Genomic DNA, 16,609 nt, shown 5'->3' with positions numbered 1-16,609 from the left:
GGACGTCTGGGCGCTGGAGCGTGCTCTGGCTGGGACTTGGCTGGCCGGTCGGAGCCTCAAGGCGCCGGACGTCCGAGAGACGTCAGTCGTTCGATGACTGGGAGTTTCGAGCGGTCCTTCTTCTTGTCCGTTGAACTTGGCGTCCTCGCTGTCTTGTCCGTTGGGTGTAGCTGATCCGTGGCTTTCCTTCAAATACCTGATCACACATAGGGTCTCCGTACGAGGTAGTAGCTATGTCTCATAAGTAGAAAGTAGGAGTTCGGAAAGGAGCGAGTTCACCTTATCTTCGATAACCTTTGCTCGAGCTCTTGTCATTGGTCCAAGTGGTGTTGTGGGAGATGTAGATACGTCCATAAGGATGATCGTGGGATGCTCCGCATCATGTGTGTTAATAGTTTGATTCAAGGGCTCTTTCTTTCTCTCGGATCTTAGGCATGACTTTGGGTGCATTTTTGTATGTGTGCATGCAGTTGATTTTCACAATATGTCCAAGATGCACCCCGTCTTGATACTACTCGGCGCATTTTTTCTTAATACTACCGTCCTAGAAGTTTTGCCTAAATAGGTAACTCGGGATAGAATAGTAGTACAAGATGTTGTTTAGTTAAGGTCTGTTAATCTGAAGGAGCAAGAAACTGATGCGTTGAGACGCACTTTGTTTCAGTTTGCAACATAGTTTAGTCGCACTAAAATTTGTTACGCCAACTTCTTCAGTTCACAGTTGTTGCTTGCTTGCTGCACCTGCATCTACGATTCTATACCGATCGAGCACTAGCTGTTAGCTGTTGTTCTCATGATCCTGTTGGAACGGAGTCTGCTTTCATGATCATTCTCGTCATCTCAATGTCTGCCAGGACGGTGTCGGCCTTGCGGTTGAAGTCCAGCACCTAGACGACATAAAAAGAAACGTAATAAGTACGCGCTGTGCTAAATGAAGTGCTTGGGAATGTCACTAATAAGGATGGGCAAGCTTAAAACAATGAGGTTAGGATGTGATTGCCTAGAAGTTCATATATGTTGTGCTTCATGTCATCTTTAGTGCTTACCAACTTAACAAGAGTATGTGCATGTTATCAATGGCAAAACACTAGATTCGATGTCAGGATTACAAGTCACACATGCGCTTGGACACCTTCAGGTTACGATCAGAAACTCTTGTATTTATGAATGTGCACATATTGAATGCAAAGTAATATTTTTTACCACCCATGTGTTCATGTGGCAGATTGCAAAGACCGATGACCTGAAGAGCTCCAGGAAGTCAGTTCTGCAACTCCATCTTTTTGAAAGAGTTCTGGAACTTGTGATGGAAAATGGAGGACTCATGTTGCTATAAAACTAATCAATGATAGGTGTCTCACTGGGAAGTCATCTGAGCAAGACAATTGTCTTGAACAAACAACTATACATCTAACCAGGCCAGTGGCGTCAGCAAGGCGGACGACTGCAGTGCTGTGGAGGTGCGATCTATCAGGTATCTCACTCTATTTGTGGTCAATTTTTTTGGTTCATGAATTCAAAACAAGCGTGAAGAGATGAAGATACTCACGTGAAGGAACCATGAGATGAGAACAGGCTGAGATGGAGATTAAGAAACTTGAGGTATATATATATATATGGTTTCCACATATCTATTGATGAACAATTGACCACGGTAATTATATACTAATGCAGCTGCTGCAAGCTTCCTGTTTTATCTAATATCTTTCACTGTGACAACCTATCAGTTTTTCAGCCACCTCTTTATAGGTTCTATAGGGAACTAATTTTTGAGTTATTGGTGTTGTCCCTTTTAGTTTTCTACTCATACACTGTTGCTAATTTGGAGTAAGTATAGTAAATCTACTGACTTGAAGGTCTTTATTATGTAGCCCTGCTTCTTCATGCTTGCATTTGTCCGTGTTTCTCTTGTATTTCCATCATTGAGAAGTTAAGATGTTGGTTTGGACGATATTCTGATGTTGGTTAGTGAGTAGGATATTATGATGTTGGTTGACCGTGTCCATGCTAGAGTTCATTGCAAAATATACATTGGAACTACCAGCTATGATGCTAGACGATGATGATGGTTTACTCCATTTGATGCGAGATGAGCTAATCAGGTGCTCAATCTACAAGGTTAAGATGCTAGATTATGAAAACGATTCTTTTGAGGATAAAAGTACACCAAACATTCTCTCCTGACAATTAGAACAACCACATTACCAAATATTTATTCAGTTCAATTTCAATTTGTTAGTGATATTATTGTTTGTACTTTTTTTTTGTCTGTGATGATTAGCGTCGATTTAGAGGTTTTGTATTTAATTTTGTGATATTTCCCAAGTTACCACAAGTTTGGTCTGGCCAACTAACATTGATTGTTTTATGTTCAATCATCTCTTTAACTCATGCAGATTACATATATATGTTTCATCATCGCATCAATTGCCAAGTCGATTGGTGCGTATTCTTGTCCGGGCTGAACCAAACTTTATGTAGATGTTGAGGTTGATGATACTACATCGGCTCGGTTATTGTTTCTTCGTAGTCATTCCAGCATGTTTTCAAAAGGAAAGAGAATCATGCAGGCGGCGGCGGAGTTGACCATGCTTCTCCATGGCCAATATACTTCATGTCGTGCACAATGTTGTCTTGGAATCGGGTAGTCAAGTGATTATGGAACTGATTTCCTTGCTTGCGAACAAGCTTATCTGTTGAGCCACTCTTCAGTGTAAGCTAATATGGTCAGATTTTTTTTTATTAAATCAAGGAACGCGGTAGCTCATGATTTAGCAACTCCGGGTACTAAAGCTTTGTGTTGTGTTGTGTTGTGTTGCATGAGCACATTTTGACCTGCCCATGAGGGCCTATTGATATTTCTTGTAAAGGATTGTTCTCTTGGTATTAAAACATTGCTTTCCATTTGAAACTCAAGTTACTCCCATGATCCCTCCCCGCTGGAAAAAATAACTGGTGATCCCATCTACTAGCGGCTTGAAAGTTTAGCAAAATAATCACAATTTTGACTTCTCAGCATAACAACACTGAAGCCTAAACATGACGTGGTTACGGAGGTGTAATGACCAGCCATGAGTTCATGGATGCAATGCGGTGTTTCCTTTGCTGTTCATACCAGGGGTGTCTATGGTCGCAAATTAATCGAACTAAGACTAAGTGACACACTATATGTTTATACAATGTACTCTCTGTTGTGTATGTAAAAACTAAAAAGGGCCATTCAATCGAATCATAAGATGTGTCTTGTAGAGACGTGCGTGCACGTGCAAGGCTACTAGTAAAAAATAAAAATCATCAAAATAGAATATGAATTTTTTCATTGAACACCAAGGTTATTTTTTTTTTGAAATGTGAAAGATTGTTTCCTATCCTGTATAAGAATAGGAATCCATTCCTACAAACTAAAGGGCCTCAAATATATTTTTTCTTTTACAAAATTGCTATCTTTTTCTACAAATTTCCTGTAAACAGGCTTTGGTTTTTAATTTTGTTCTCTTTTTTGAGATTTAGCAGCGCCTTTTCGTTGCTGCCAAGTTTGGTCGATCAAACTTGAGCGCCAAGTTCCTTCGGACCGGGCCAGAGCCACTTGAATCCGACCGGTATACCCCTTTGCCCCTAAAACTATCAGTATTTACGGTCAAATTGCCACTAGGAGGAGACAATCGTTTCGGTCCGCTCCTCCTCTTCCGCAGGGACAAATCCCCTCGTCCCGACACGAGCGCTAGGGTTTCTCCCCGCCGCCGCCGCCGCTCCCGCTCCTCTGCCGCCGCCCATCCGCCCGGATCAGCCTCCCACCCCAAACCCGCGTCAGCCGTCGCCGGCTTCCTCGCCGCCTCCACGTTCCCCTAGCCCGACTTAACCAGCACCACCTCCCACCGCGATGGCGGCGGCGGAGAGCACGGCGCTGCCGGCGGACCCCCGGCGCGTCCGCAACACGTGCATCCTGGCGCACGTCGACCACGGGAAGACCACGCTGGCGGACCACCTCGTCGCCTCCTGCGGCGACGGCCTGCTCCACCCCAGGCTCGCCGGCCGCCTCCGCTTCATGGACTACCTCGACGAGGAGCAGCGCCGGGCCATCACCATGAAGTCTGCCGCCGTGCTCCTCCGCTACGGCGACGGCCCCGCCGCGCACCGGGTCAACCTCATCGACTCCCCGGGCCACATCGACTTCTGCTCCGAGGTCTCCTCCGCCGCGCGCCTCTCCGACTCGGCGCTCATCCTCGTCGACGCCGTCGAGGGCGTCCACATCCAGACCCACGCCGCGCTGCGCCAGGCCTTCCTCGAGCGCCTCCGCCCCTGCCTCGTCCTCAACAAGCTCGACCGCCTCATCACCGAGCTCCACCTCACCCCCGCCGAGGCCTACACGCGCCTGCACCGCATCCTCGCCGACGTCAACTCCATCTACTCCGCGCTGCGGTCGCACTCCTACTTCTCCGTCCTCGCCTCCCTCGAGGACCAACCGTCCTCCAGCTCGTCAGCCTCACAGGACGATCTCCCGGAAGATGCTGATGACGACGAGGAGGACGCCTTCCAGCCCCAAAAGGGCAATGTCGTCTTCGCCTGCGCCCTCGATGGCTGGGGCTTCCGCATCCACCACTTCGCAGAGTTGTACGCCACCAAGCTTGGCGCCAGCGCCTCTGCTTTGCTGAGAGGATTTTGGGGGCCGCGATACTTGGACAAAAAGGTGGATAAGAAGGGTAAGAAGAATTTTATGATTGTGGGAAAGAAGGCGGTGGAGGGTACTGACCGGGAGCCCATGTTTGTGGAGTTCATTCTGAAGCCCCTATGGAAATTGTACGAGGGAGTGCTGGGGCAGGACGGGGAGATAGTTCAGAAGGTCATTAGCAACTTCAAATTGAACATTCCGCCGCGGGAGCTGCAGAACAAGGACCCAAAGTTAGTTTTGCAGTCTGTGATGAGCCGGTGGCTGCCGCTGGCAGATGCAGTGATGGCAATGGTGGTCGAATGCACTCCTGACCCTGTTGTCGCCCAAGGGGCCAGGGTTGCAAGGCTTATGCCAAAGAGGGAGCTTGCACCAGAGGATGCTGCTGGTTGCGCTGAGGTTGTCTTGGAGGCAGAGAGGGTCAGAAGGTGTGTGGAGACCTGTGACGCGGGTGCAGATTCTCCGGTGGTGGTGTATGTGTCGAAGATGTTTGCGGTGCCATGTAAGATGTTACCACCGAAGGGGGTGCACGGCGAGTTGTTGAACCATCAGGATGCAAGTGAATCAGAGGAGTGTTTTATGGCATTTGCGAGAGTGTTCAGCGGGGTTCTTCGTGCAGGGCAGAAGGTTTTTGTGCTGTCGGCATTGTATGATCCACTGAAAGGGGATGCAGTGCAGAAGCATGTACAGGAGATTGAGCTGCAATACTTGTATGAAATGCTGGGACAGGGCTTGAGGCCAGTTGCCAGTGTGAGTGCTGGGAATGTGGTTGCAATTCAGGGCCTTGGGCAGCATATATTAAAGAGTGCCACGTTGTCATCCACCAAGAATTGCTGGCCCTTCTCAAGTATGATGTTCCAGGTGTCTCCGATGCTTAAGGTTGCAATTGAGCCTGCCAACCCGACGGATCTGGGAGCTCTTGTTAAAGGGATCAAGCTTCTTAACCGAGCAGACCCATTTGTTGAGTACACTGTCACGCACAGGGGTGAACATATCCTTGCCGCAGCTGGGGAGGTTCATTTGGAGCGGTGCAAAAAGGATCTGGAGGAAAGGTTTGCAAAGGTTAAATTGGTCGTTTCAGACCCCCTGGTCTCCTTTAAAGAGACGATCGAAGGAGAAGGTGCTGGCTTATTGGAAGGCTTGAAGGCTCCGCATGCATTTGTTGAGAGGACTACTCCAAACGGGAGATGCACTGTGAGAGTTCAGGTCCTAAGACTTCCCAATGCTCTGACTAAGGTCCTCCAAGAAAGTGATCAATTGCTTGGTCAAATAATGGAGGGGAAAACATCAAAGAGGAATGCAATGTTAAACCCACAAATTTCTCAAGATGATTGTGATTCTGTTGCGATGCTTAGGCAGCGCATGGTCAGTGCCATAGACAGTGAATTGGAAGCCATTTCTGAGCAAGTGGATAAAGAAAAACTTCAGAAGTGTAGAAAGACATGGCTTGGGTACCTCAAAAGGATCTGGTCCTTGGGTCCTTGGCAGGTTGGCCCAAACTTCCTTCTCTTGCCTGATGTTGAATCAAGTGATGGTGTGATAACCATGGAAGATGGAAGGCAAGGTATTCTTGTGCGTGGTAGAGCAGATTTTTCTGAGAGATTGGGGTTTGTGAGTGGATCTGATGCTGAAGCTAACCATACTCCTGACAGCAGTAAATCATCAGCAGATACTCCTGAATCGTTACATCTAGAATCTGTGGCACTAAGGAACAGCATTCTTTCAGGATTTCAGTTTGCCACGAACGCAGGGCCTTTATGTGATGAACCAATGTGGGGTCTGGCATTTATCATTGAGCCTTACATATTTGCTGACAACTCTGATGCTGCCCATCAATCTGATCAATACAACATCTTCAGTGGCCAAGTAATAACCGCAGTTAAAGAAGCATGCCGTGCAGCCGTTCTTCAGAACAACCCAAGGCTTGTCGAAGGCATGTATTTCTGTGAATTGACCACCCCGACTCCGCAACTAGGTTCAACATATGCAGTTCTTGGCAGGAGACGAGCGAAGATTTTAAAAGAAGAAATGCAAGAAGGGACTTCAGTATTTACAGTGCATGCTTACTTGCCTGTTGCGGAGAGCATTGGATTTTCTAGTCAGCTCAGGACATTAACATCAGGTGCAGCCAGCGCGCTGCTTGTTCTTAGCCACTGGGATGCTATTCAGGAGGACCCTTTTTTTGTCCCAAAGTCACAGGAGGAGATTGAAGAATTTGGAGATGGGGCAAGCATTGGGCCAAACTTGGCCAAGAAACTTATGAATTCTGTGAGGCGGAGGAAAGGATTGCATGTTGAAGAGAAAGTTGTGGAGCATGGCACGAAACAGCGAACTCTCTCTAGGAAAACATAGCTGTACTTTTTTGTTAGGTAGGGAAACTGTATCATTGTCCCGGTTTGTGCTGGTAAACTGCAGTACAAGACAATATCAAATATGGAATCTATGTGACCATATATGGCTTTGATGGTTTTTCATATATATATTACTGGTATGTTTTGCTTGAGAAATTATTACTGGATTGTTCTGTCACATGTGATATATTAGAGAATGGTTAGCTGCCTGTTATGGATTGCTGATATTCCTATCATGTTGACTACCCTATTTTGATCACATGCCACAAGTTATGCAGGAACTCTCTAGATTTTTTTTGTTTTACCCGATCTCTTGTTTCTTCTTCTTTGGTACTGGGAAATTCTGACTTGTTCCAGAAATCTTACGTTCCGCTTTAATTACTGCAGTTTCTTTTAACTCTCAAATTGTTATCACTTTACCTTGAGTTCACAACAGTTAGCTATTCTTGATATAGACTGTTAGAAATAACTAATCGACATGTTTGGTAGGACAGTTATGGGGAACTTCCGAACTTGTATGATATTTCTGACAATGATTTCTGTTTTGTGCTATATTGAGTTGTATATTTTCTCTTGCTTCAGTGAGCTGAAGAACTTGCCTAACTGTATAACTGAGTTGCTTGCCGAAGTCCGTCAAAGTGACTAATAGTACTCGTTAACCTTCAGAGTTATCTTCTTTGAGATGTCTTTATTAAAACCTTAACTTGTCAAACAACCAATTGACATCCCTTAGATCGGTTAAACTCGTTTCTATGCTTACACCAATCTTCAGGTGTACTTTGGTCAGAATATCTGCTTTCCACTTCAATTATTTGCTATGTTTTGATTATGGCGGCGAAGGGGAGCCTTGGCGCAGTGGTAAAGCTGCTGCCTTTCAAGTCCTGGAAACAGCCTCTTACAGAAATGTAGGGAAAGGCTGCGTACTATAGACCCAAAGTGGTCGGACCCTTCCCTGGACCCTGCGCAAGCGGGAGCTACATGCACCAGGTTGCCCTTTTTTTTGATTATGGCGACATATTTTACATTCTCTTTGGCAGCGTTGGTTCTGATCATTCATGGCACAGTTTATGTATGTTATCTGTCGTCCTGGTGCTTATTCAATAAAATTCATTCACTTATGAAACCAAACATTCAGCATTCATCAGGACCTGATTAACTTGGAGGGAGATGAGTGTGTTACTAACCTTTGGAGAACATCCTATGGCCTGTGTAGGGAGATGATTTCTTTGTACCAGGAAGGAATTACTGGTGTTGTATTATTGTACTTGTTCAGGGGCATGTGCAGCTGCTGCAGCTCCTGACTGTAGGTGAACCTATGACAAATTGACAATGGAAGAATGGTAATTTTATGTGTTCGATGACTTATTTGATTGTGGAGGTGAGATAAATAAGCAGAAAAGTGTTTTCGTTCTGTTTATCTGTGAGTATATTTGATACAAGTGCAAATATATTTGGTTAAGTATGCATTATATCACTAGTATAACTGAGTTTCCGAGAAGACTAAGCTATGTCTCATCTGTTGCATATCTAACTTATGTATTAAATAGCAACCTACCACTTAAATGATGGCAGTATGTTCTTCTGCAAATTTCTATTGATTATGCATATCATTAGTATAATTTATGTGGAGTCAAGACATATATAATGCCATTTTATAAGCATTCCTAATCCTACTAAAGATGCCATCTCTGAGAACCCCACATGCCAATGATGGTTACATCTCAACGCAGGCATTTCACCTGAGGGCTACCGCACTCTAGAATTAGTTTGAGCGCAGTTCTTGAATCTTATTACTCACATGTATTCTTTTTGCGGGTTTATGGAGGTACAGCTTAGCAGAGAAGTCTATACTGAAACCCCACTGATTTGTATAAACTGATTGCATCGTGTGTTGTCTTGTCTGTGGTTGCAGCCATTATCAGAGCAGGGTGGTCTTGTGTGGTGAGCGAACCATGGATATTATAGCTCTAACAGGAGGAAACTTGCCCCACGATTTTCCTTGAAACCTTGATAGGACCACAGCTACATGGAACACAGGAGTGAAACAATCCATTGTCCAGCAGCTCCTTTGACGGCAACTGGATTGGCATTCTGGTTAAGACCTACTGTACTAAGGTTACTGCAGTCATGACCACATTGAGACTTCAGGTATGCATTGCTCACTGCTCCATACTACTCCCTCCGTTCCAAAATAGATGACCCAACTTTGTACTAACTTTAGTACAAAGTTGGGTCATCTATTTTGGAACGGAGGGAGTACATGTTTATACTTCGTTCCTTGCCCTCCTCTGTAGTCTGCAGGGGATTCAGTGAAAGCACTGCATGCCGCTAGTATATTAACAAAGATCTCCTTGGGATCGCTGAATTCTATGTGAAGTATGTTGCTCTTGGTTCAGCTGTCGACGGATTGACCCGTTTTTCCTCTTTCAGTTTGTCAGATACAGTAATAGCTAATTTAGTTCTGGGCTCCGTGTCGTCGGATTGCAGGATAAAGTCCGTGTGGTCGAGAGCATATCCTGTTTTCAAACCGAAGTGCTTCTGCAATTGGTGCCTACGTGAAGACTGTCGCTGAGTTACTTTGTCTGGACATCTTCAGACGGGAGGTGAAATTGCCATGTTGTATTTCTCATTCCCTGATTTTTTCCATTTTGGGCGCCTAGACTGCAGCGTAGTCAGTTTGCCATCACCATGATTAAGCTTAGCCCCTGACAATGGTTGTGGTATTCTTCATGTACATACAACTATATGTGTTGACAGTAACAGTAGCTTTGTGGCGAGCTACCGTCTATGCCTTGTCCAAAAGTAGTTTATGCCCTGGCACCACTGGACTGTTTATTTGGTCTGCATTCATCTCGCCCCCGTCAAGGATTTTTTTTTTTTTGAAACAAGTCAAGGAAATTTACTTTGGCAGGCAGGCAGGCATCCGGTTTTAATATATGTTGACTGAACTGTTCTTTGATGTGTTTATTACAGTCGAACACTCACCACAATAGTTACATTATCTATGTACAAAGCGGATGGCCTGCCGAGACGTCCTCCAAGAGCCAGGTAAATATGGTGATGTAAGATGCTGCAAACCCAAGGGAGCTTAGGGGTGTGCCCGCGGCGGTTGCTAGAAGCAAACATGGTGTGGGCGGGGACATGGACGGCCTGGATCCGGAGCTTATAAATACATGTCTTATAGACGACAATGGTAAGAATGACAACAGTGAATGCAAAACGTCAAGGGCGCGAGGTCGATGGCAAGCGAACGCGAGCCGTCAGATCTTGGCTCCTCCCTTGGATCATAACCGTTCGTTAACTGAACCGGTACGCATCCTTGCCTGAAGAATAACAGCCTTGTGTTCAGGCCTGACAATGCCTGATCCTGGGCGCCAAACATGTCGGCAAGGAGGAAACTCCCACTCTGGATGTCACGCATCGATGATCAGGGCAGGGCAGAGCAGAGCTATTTACCTCTGCTGTAATGGCGTCGCGTACTGCCGGTCTGTGTTTTCGCCATAGCTAACAGCGATAGCTCTGCTTTGGAAGTAACCACGTGTTGCTCCAACGCATCTGCCCAAAACCTAATACTATAATAATCTAACAGTTGGAAGGAGACGCCCAGATCCGCAAGGCAAGTGCGTCCGCTCGCCACAATACTTGTTGTTTGATCCACAATCTGTTTCGTTGTTGGCGTGGGACACGGCAACCAAGGGGTGGCCGTGGCGGACCCGGACACGCGGTCGCCTGTTATGTAATAAACCAGGCAAAGGTTAGGGTGAGGTGAGGATCCGCAGAACTAGAAAGCGACATGGCGGCCGCGATGAGGCTCTGTGCCCGCACGCTCCGGCGAACGCAGCAGTCGGCGGCAGCCTCGACGCAGCAGCGGCGGGTCTCGCCAAGGTGGTTCGGCAACACAAGGGTGTGTCTCGCCAAGGTGGTTCGGCAACACAAGGGTGAGTAATTATTACTCGATTACATCCGTTCGTTCGAGCGAAAAGTAATTCTGGACGGACATAGGGAGTAGATTGGACTAATTACTCGGTTTTGTAACTGTCCAAATTAACAGGCCACCACGGCGGAAGAGCAAAGAGACTTGGCGCGGGCTGCGGAGATGAAAGAGGAGCTCTACAATACGATCTCTGACATTACAAAGAAGTACAAGGTTCGTGGACAGACAGGCAGAGACAACAGGCTGCTGCTCGAGCGACTCTCCATGCAAGTCGAGCCTAGACCCAGTGACCCCTACTGGTACTAGTTTATATTTGATCTGATCTCAAGCATTTACAGCTATATATCTACATGTGCTTCTTTTTCATTCTGGTTCGGATGATATCATCTGACCTGACCTGAGCTTTTACTAGCAAAAATGCCCGTGCGTTGCGACGGGAAAAAAATTACATGCCCATCCACCACTCACCTTGTGGCGCAACTGCCAGTTGGATCATTGGAGGAAGTGTTCTACTAACCATCGCAGAGCCTTGCTGGTTAAATCCTTATTGTCCAAGGCAGCACGGATGATTGTCTGTGTGGCTAGTGGCATGCCATCTGGAGTGATAGCCACTCCATGACCGAACCTGCCCTCTACGGTAGACTCAGCACCGCCGCTTGCCCGCGGATGTTGGTGGCATCTTCCTATTATGGCCGTGCTCGATAAAAACTTTTTATAGTAGGAATATTGAATTTCATCACGTGATAGCTGGCGGTGTGTTTATACATCATACACATCATAGTGAGTCTGAACTTCTGTTGATGGATCCCCTTTGTTCTTCTCGGAATTGTAGATGAATTGCTCGCTCTAATTTGATTCGATCCTAGACGAATTTACTAAATATTGGACGAAACCGGGCGAGCAAGGACCTCTTATTTTTCTTATTACTCTATCCCTCTGTGTGTGAGTAATACATACTCCGTTTTTATTTACTCCGCGTATTAACTTTGATCAAAGTCAAGCTTTGTAAACTTTGATAAAGTTTAGAGAAAAAATATTAACATATACAATAACAAATCAATATCATTACATTCATTATTGAATGTACTTTCACATCATATAGATTTCTTATGCTAAATGTTTATATTATTTTCTATAAACTTGGTCAAACTTTGCAAAGTTTGATTTCAGTCAAATTTAATATGCAGACTAAATAAAAACGGAGGGAGTAACTAAATAGGTCAAAAGACCTACGCATTTACTAATTTCTAGAGTTTTCTGTATTTAAGTAGCACCTTTCAACAGTAGCATTATATATTAGATGAGGTATACTACTTTTTTTCATCTCAAAGACAAAAAAGTATCATTATACTGCGATTACTGCCAAGCTCGTGGATCGATCAGAAAACCAGCCCGGTGCCCACCAACACAGCCAACGCCCTTGCCATCACTAATTTTCTACTTTATCCTCCCAACACAGCCAACGCCCCCAGCCTACCACGCCGCTCCTCGGTGCTTCTAGATGGAGGAGCACCACAGGTTGCTCCACCTTTGTCGCCTCTCAAGTCCCAACCCACCTCCGTCGCCTCACCTAATCCCCACCAAAGCTCCACCCTCGGCGAGCCAAATCAAGGATGACCAGGGCAAGTTCCTGCCTCCACCGCATCAGAGGCTTCACCGCGGGTCCGTGGCCACCTTGGCCAAGCCCGGTGCTGCACGCCGCTGTTGCCTTTCTGCTGACGGGCCGCTGTTGCCTCTCCCTGTTTCCCCTGCAAAGCTTCCCCTATGTGTCCTCACCCTCTGCCTCATCTCAGTCTCCCGGGGCACGCTCTCCCTGTCCTTCTTCCCTCGTTCTTCCACCTGAGAAGGCGCCTCACCAGCGCCCGGCCTCGCCGTCGCGCCTCCCCACGCCTGCGCACGCTCCGCCCCGCTGGTGCGCCGCTCGCCGGAGCCGAGCACCGCCGCCGCCCTACCCCGCTTCCCCCTGCTCCCCTTTCCTCTTGTCTCTCTCTAACCTCTCTCTCTCTCCCATGGACGCCTGGAGCTCCCTCGCCGGCCGATGCGCCGCCTTGCCCCGCGGCCTACAGATGCGGCCGGCCACCCCGCCGGAGCCGAGCGCCGCCGCCGCCCCAGGTGAGCAGCGCCGCTGCCCTACCCCGTTTCCCCTCGCTCCCCCTTCCTCTTGTCTCTCTCTAACCTCTCTTTCCCCGCCCCAGGTGAGCAGCGTCGCCGCCCTGCCCCGTTTCCACCCCACGGCCTACAGATCCGGCCGGCCTCCATTGCCCTTGTCGTTCCCGTGCCCGGATCTGGCCGGAGTTCACCGCCACCGTGCCCGCCCGTGTCGGCAACGTGGCGGCCTCCTCAGCCTCGAGGGCGAGCTCCCAGTTGACCGCGTCCGCCGCCGCGACGCCTCGGTCCACCGCGGCCTTCAACGCCCGCCGCGACGCCTCTGTACGCCGCGCTCTACAATGCCAGTCGCGACACCTCGCCCCATTCCTGGGCTCTGGCGGCGCTCACGTCCGCCGCGACGCATCCCCTGCCTTGCTTGTGCGGTGTCGACGTCGGCGACAAGCGGCTCAGTAGAGGCAGGGTGTTTTTTGCAAAAAAAAACAAACGTTATCTACAATTTAAGTAGGACTGCGCGTTAATTTCGGGAAAATAGGGGGACTTTTTTGCAAAAATGACAGCGACGGACGACCAGAAGCATTAGCTGCTTTATTAGTAGGGAAAGATAGGGAAAGATGTAGGCGGTCTTGTTGTAGAACGGAAATAACCAATCATATCTTGATCACGGTTGGATCATGCTCTCTTATGATGATGGCTCCTTCTGCTTTGGGTTGGCTGATTACAGCGGTAACCCCTCGAAAAAAGAATTGTTGGAGCAATGGTGGGACGCAGTATTCGGAAACTAGACTTGGGTCGAGGAGCTCCGGGATTGGTGGAGGCAGCGCTAGCTCAAGTCAAGTATGATGCACATCAATGACTGATTACTCAAGACGATCAACCGTTTATCAGCTAGCCACCATAGTTTGTTAATTAATTGTTTATCAGCTAGGGGTGTAATAGTTGAAGTCCATTAGCATTATAGTTCAACTATGTAAATGTTTGAGAACACCAACGCACAAGAATGATGCTATAATTAAGGGGGGCGACTTAACGTTGTTGAGTAGATAGGCAATTTTTTGACTAATTTAATTCATGAATAAATCACTCGCATGGCACTGACCGAATTAACTACATGCTGATATTGGTTCACAAAAGCACATACTACGCTAACAGTAGATACATCTATGCATAACGCTAGTATGGCTACGGCAGTAATAAACCGAAATGGGATAAATGAGTTATACCCTCCGTGGGCCAGGCAGAAGCCACGGCGGCGGTGGCGGCAGGAGCGGCGTCCTCAGCGGCCTTCTTGTCGGCTTCAAGTTTCTTGGCGGCGGCACGTTCGGCGTCGGTGGAGATGGTGATGACGAGGGCGACGCGGACGTGGAGGAAGTAGACGAGCGGCGAGCAGTCGCGTAGTCGCTCCCAAAAATCTGATCGCCCCTCTCCCGTACAGGATCCGAAGAGGCGGGGTTTCGGAGACTCACTCCCGTCAACCGTGTACGCGTGAACGGGATGGAGTCGCCGGTTGCAGCAGTAGCCAGTAGCAAAGGAGACTCCGTTACTGAACGGCAAAAATAAGCGCATAGGTGTGAGCTCGCCTCGGCTCATTCCCGCAGCGCGGCGCGGCGTGACAAGGCGGGTAGCGAAGGAGGAGTGCACGAGGGCCTCTTTTATTCTCAAACTCCAACATCATGTGCAAGAGAAACCCTTATAAGGAGGTTCAACTCCTCTTCAACTTTCGGGGTGGACTAAACTTCCCACTACACCTATTAAACCCATGTGTGCCCTCAGAGATTTTCAGAAATTGCTAGGTGGGCCTAAAGCCCACCCCATATTTCAGCAAACGTCATGTAACTAGAAAAAAAAGTGAATTGTAGGAACACCGGTTTACAATTTTTTTGCCAGAAACCACTGATTCTCGCTCAAATCTTTTACAGAAAGGGAAACTCTTCTAATCACCCGACGGATCATGTCGTTTCATCCGCCACTTCCCACGCATGACGCGTGTCCCCTATGGGCCGCCCACAGCTCCTCTAGTTTTACCAATGTTTCTCCTCCACTTGTCTTGTTTCCCGTCTCTTCCATTTTCGTATCTCATTCTTCACGCGGCTAAGAGGAAAGGAGCCAGCTACTGAACTGCTACGTGGCCGCCGCGCAGGCGCTAGAAGCCGTCAGACTTCATCACCTGCTCAGTGAGGCACGTCGCCCCGGAGCCGCTTCCGTCGCTGCCTGTTGTTCCAGGACGTCGCTGTCCTAGAGGAGCACCGGTGTCCATGGCTACCGCCTTCTCAAGCTCAGCCACAACCGTCAGCAACAGTTCCTGCAACACGATCTTTGTTGCAGGAAAATCTACAGTATTTCTGCAATTAGACCTTTCTTGCAAAAGTTTCAACAACATCATTCATGTTTCTGAAACATGGGAAATGTTACAGCGAAAACACGATGATGCGCGATGCAAGTGCAGCGATTTTTCTGCAATATGAACTCTATTGCAAAAGTTTTCTGAAACATAACTTCTATTGCAAAAGCTTTCTGCAACATAACTCCTGGAATAAACTTTTTCGCAAAGTGATCTTTGTCATAAAAGTTTCTGCAACTTAAACTTTGTTATAAAGGTGTAGAGCGCCGCTCGGTACTTGACGATGCAGATCGCGGATGCGTAGCACTGCCCAAAAAAAGTATGCAACATTATCTCTGTTGCAAAAAAAAAAACTAGAGCAAAACCTCTGTCGTAAAAGTTCTACAACTCGAACTCATCCTTGTTGCAAAAGCTACGAGTTGGATCTGAGGGCTAACCCACCTTGAATCGAGTGGTTCGCGAGGGGGCGGATCTTTTAAAAAGATCCGTCGGCTGACGTGTAGCGCTGCCCTTGCAGAAAACACTCATCAATCTATTTGGGCATTTTTTACCTGATTATGACATGTGAAGTCTGCATTTGATGACGTGGCGTGAGGATTCACTGTAGACGACGTTAGACCCCAAAAGCAAATTCCATCGCAAAATAATCCTGTACAACGGGGTCGTACGTGCGACCCGGCCGCATGGGGAGGCTGGCAGGTGGGCCACCCTCACGAGGTGCTCTCTCACAAGCGGGTCGTACAGGATTCGCCTCCAATTCCATCCCCTACCCGATCCAATCAGGATGGGCCGTTCCCGCATTGCCACCGCAGCCCAACTACATCGCCTCTGCGGCCTGGACCAAGGTGCTCGCCGCAGGGGCGACGGGTGGCACAGCACCTAAGCAAGAAGACGACGCGCATCACCGGAGCAAGCAAGCGTCACGCCCTAGGAGCAGAATGTCACTTTTGCGCTCCGGCCACATTGTTTAAGAGCACTGAAGAGAGATGTTTTTTAACACAAGGAAGGCGCCATCAAGCGCCACAATTTCATTCAACTCATAGACAATGTACATCATGAATTACATAGCCCTGAACCTGAAAATTGAGAAGGGACTGCAGAAAAGGGCAAGGTACATTGGCATGAGAAGAACGTGAACAACTAAAGACAGGTTCTACTCTCGAGTTGAGAACCTGATGAGCACAATTGTGAGCAATTCCATTGGTATTCCT

The 16,609-nt window shown here is 47.6% G+C and overlaps 1 protein-coding gene and 1 long non-coding RNA gene across 2 annotated transcripts; both read left to right on the top strand.

Moving 5' to 3' along the window:
* The first annotated feature begins 3,651 nt into the window (after positions 1-3,651).
* Positions 3,652-7,173, top strand: LOC123113170 (elongation factor-like GTPase 1). The gene has a single exon (XM_044534326.1). It carries the CDS (start codon positions 3,881-3,883, stop codon positions 7,016-7,018), a length of 3,138 nt encoding a protein of 1,045 aa, XP_044390261.1. The 5' UTR covers positions 3,652-3,880; the 3' UTR covers positions 7,019-7,173.
* A 3,494-nt stretch (positions 7,174-10,667) lies between these two features.
* Positions 10,668-14,066, top strand: LOC123113169 (uncharacterized). Its single transcript, XR_006455967.1, has 3 exons — positions 10,668-10,955; positions 11,069-11,250; positions 13,678-14,066. It is a non-coding gene; the product is annotated as an uncharacterized lncRNA (long non-coding RNA).
* Positions 14,067-16,609: the final 2,543 nt, after the last annotated feature.

Source organism: Triticum aestivum, chromosome 5B (assembly GCF_018294505.1).
Source record: "Triticum aestivum cultivar Chinese Spring chromosome 5B, IWGSC CS RefSeq v2.1, whole genome shotgun sequence".
In the NCBI taxonomy this organism is placed as follows: domain Eukaryota; kingdom Viridiplantae; phylum Streptophyta; class Magnoliopsida; order Poales; family Poaceae; genus Triticum; species Triticum aestivum.
The sequence above is the reverse complement of the archived record's forward strand: the minus strand, read 5'-3'. Positions and strand labels throughout refer to the sequence as shown.

What these genes read in the sequence shown, in the direction of transcription:
- LOC123113170 (XM_044534326.1), top strand. Translation starts at nt 3,881, where the DNA reads ATGGCGGCGGCGGAGAGCACGGCGCTGCCGGCGGACCCCCGGCGCGTC.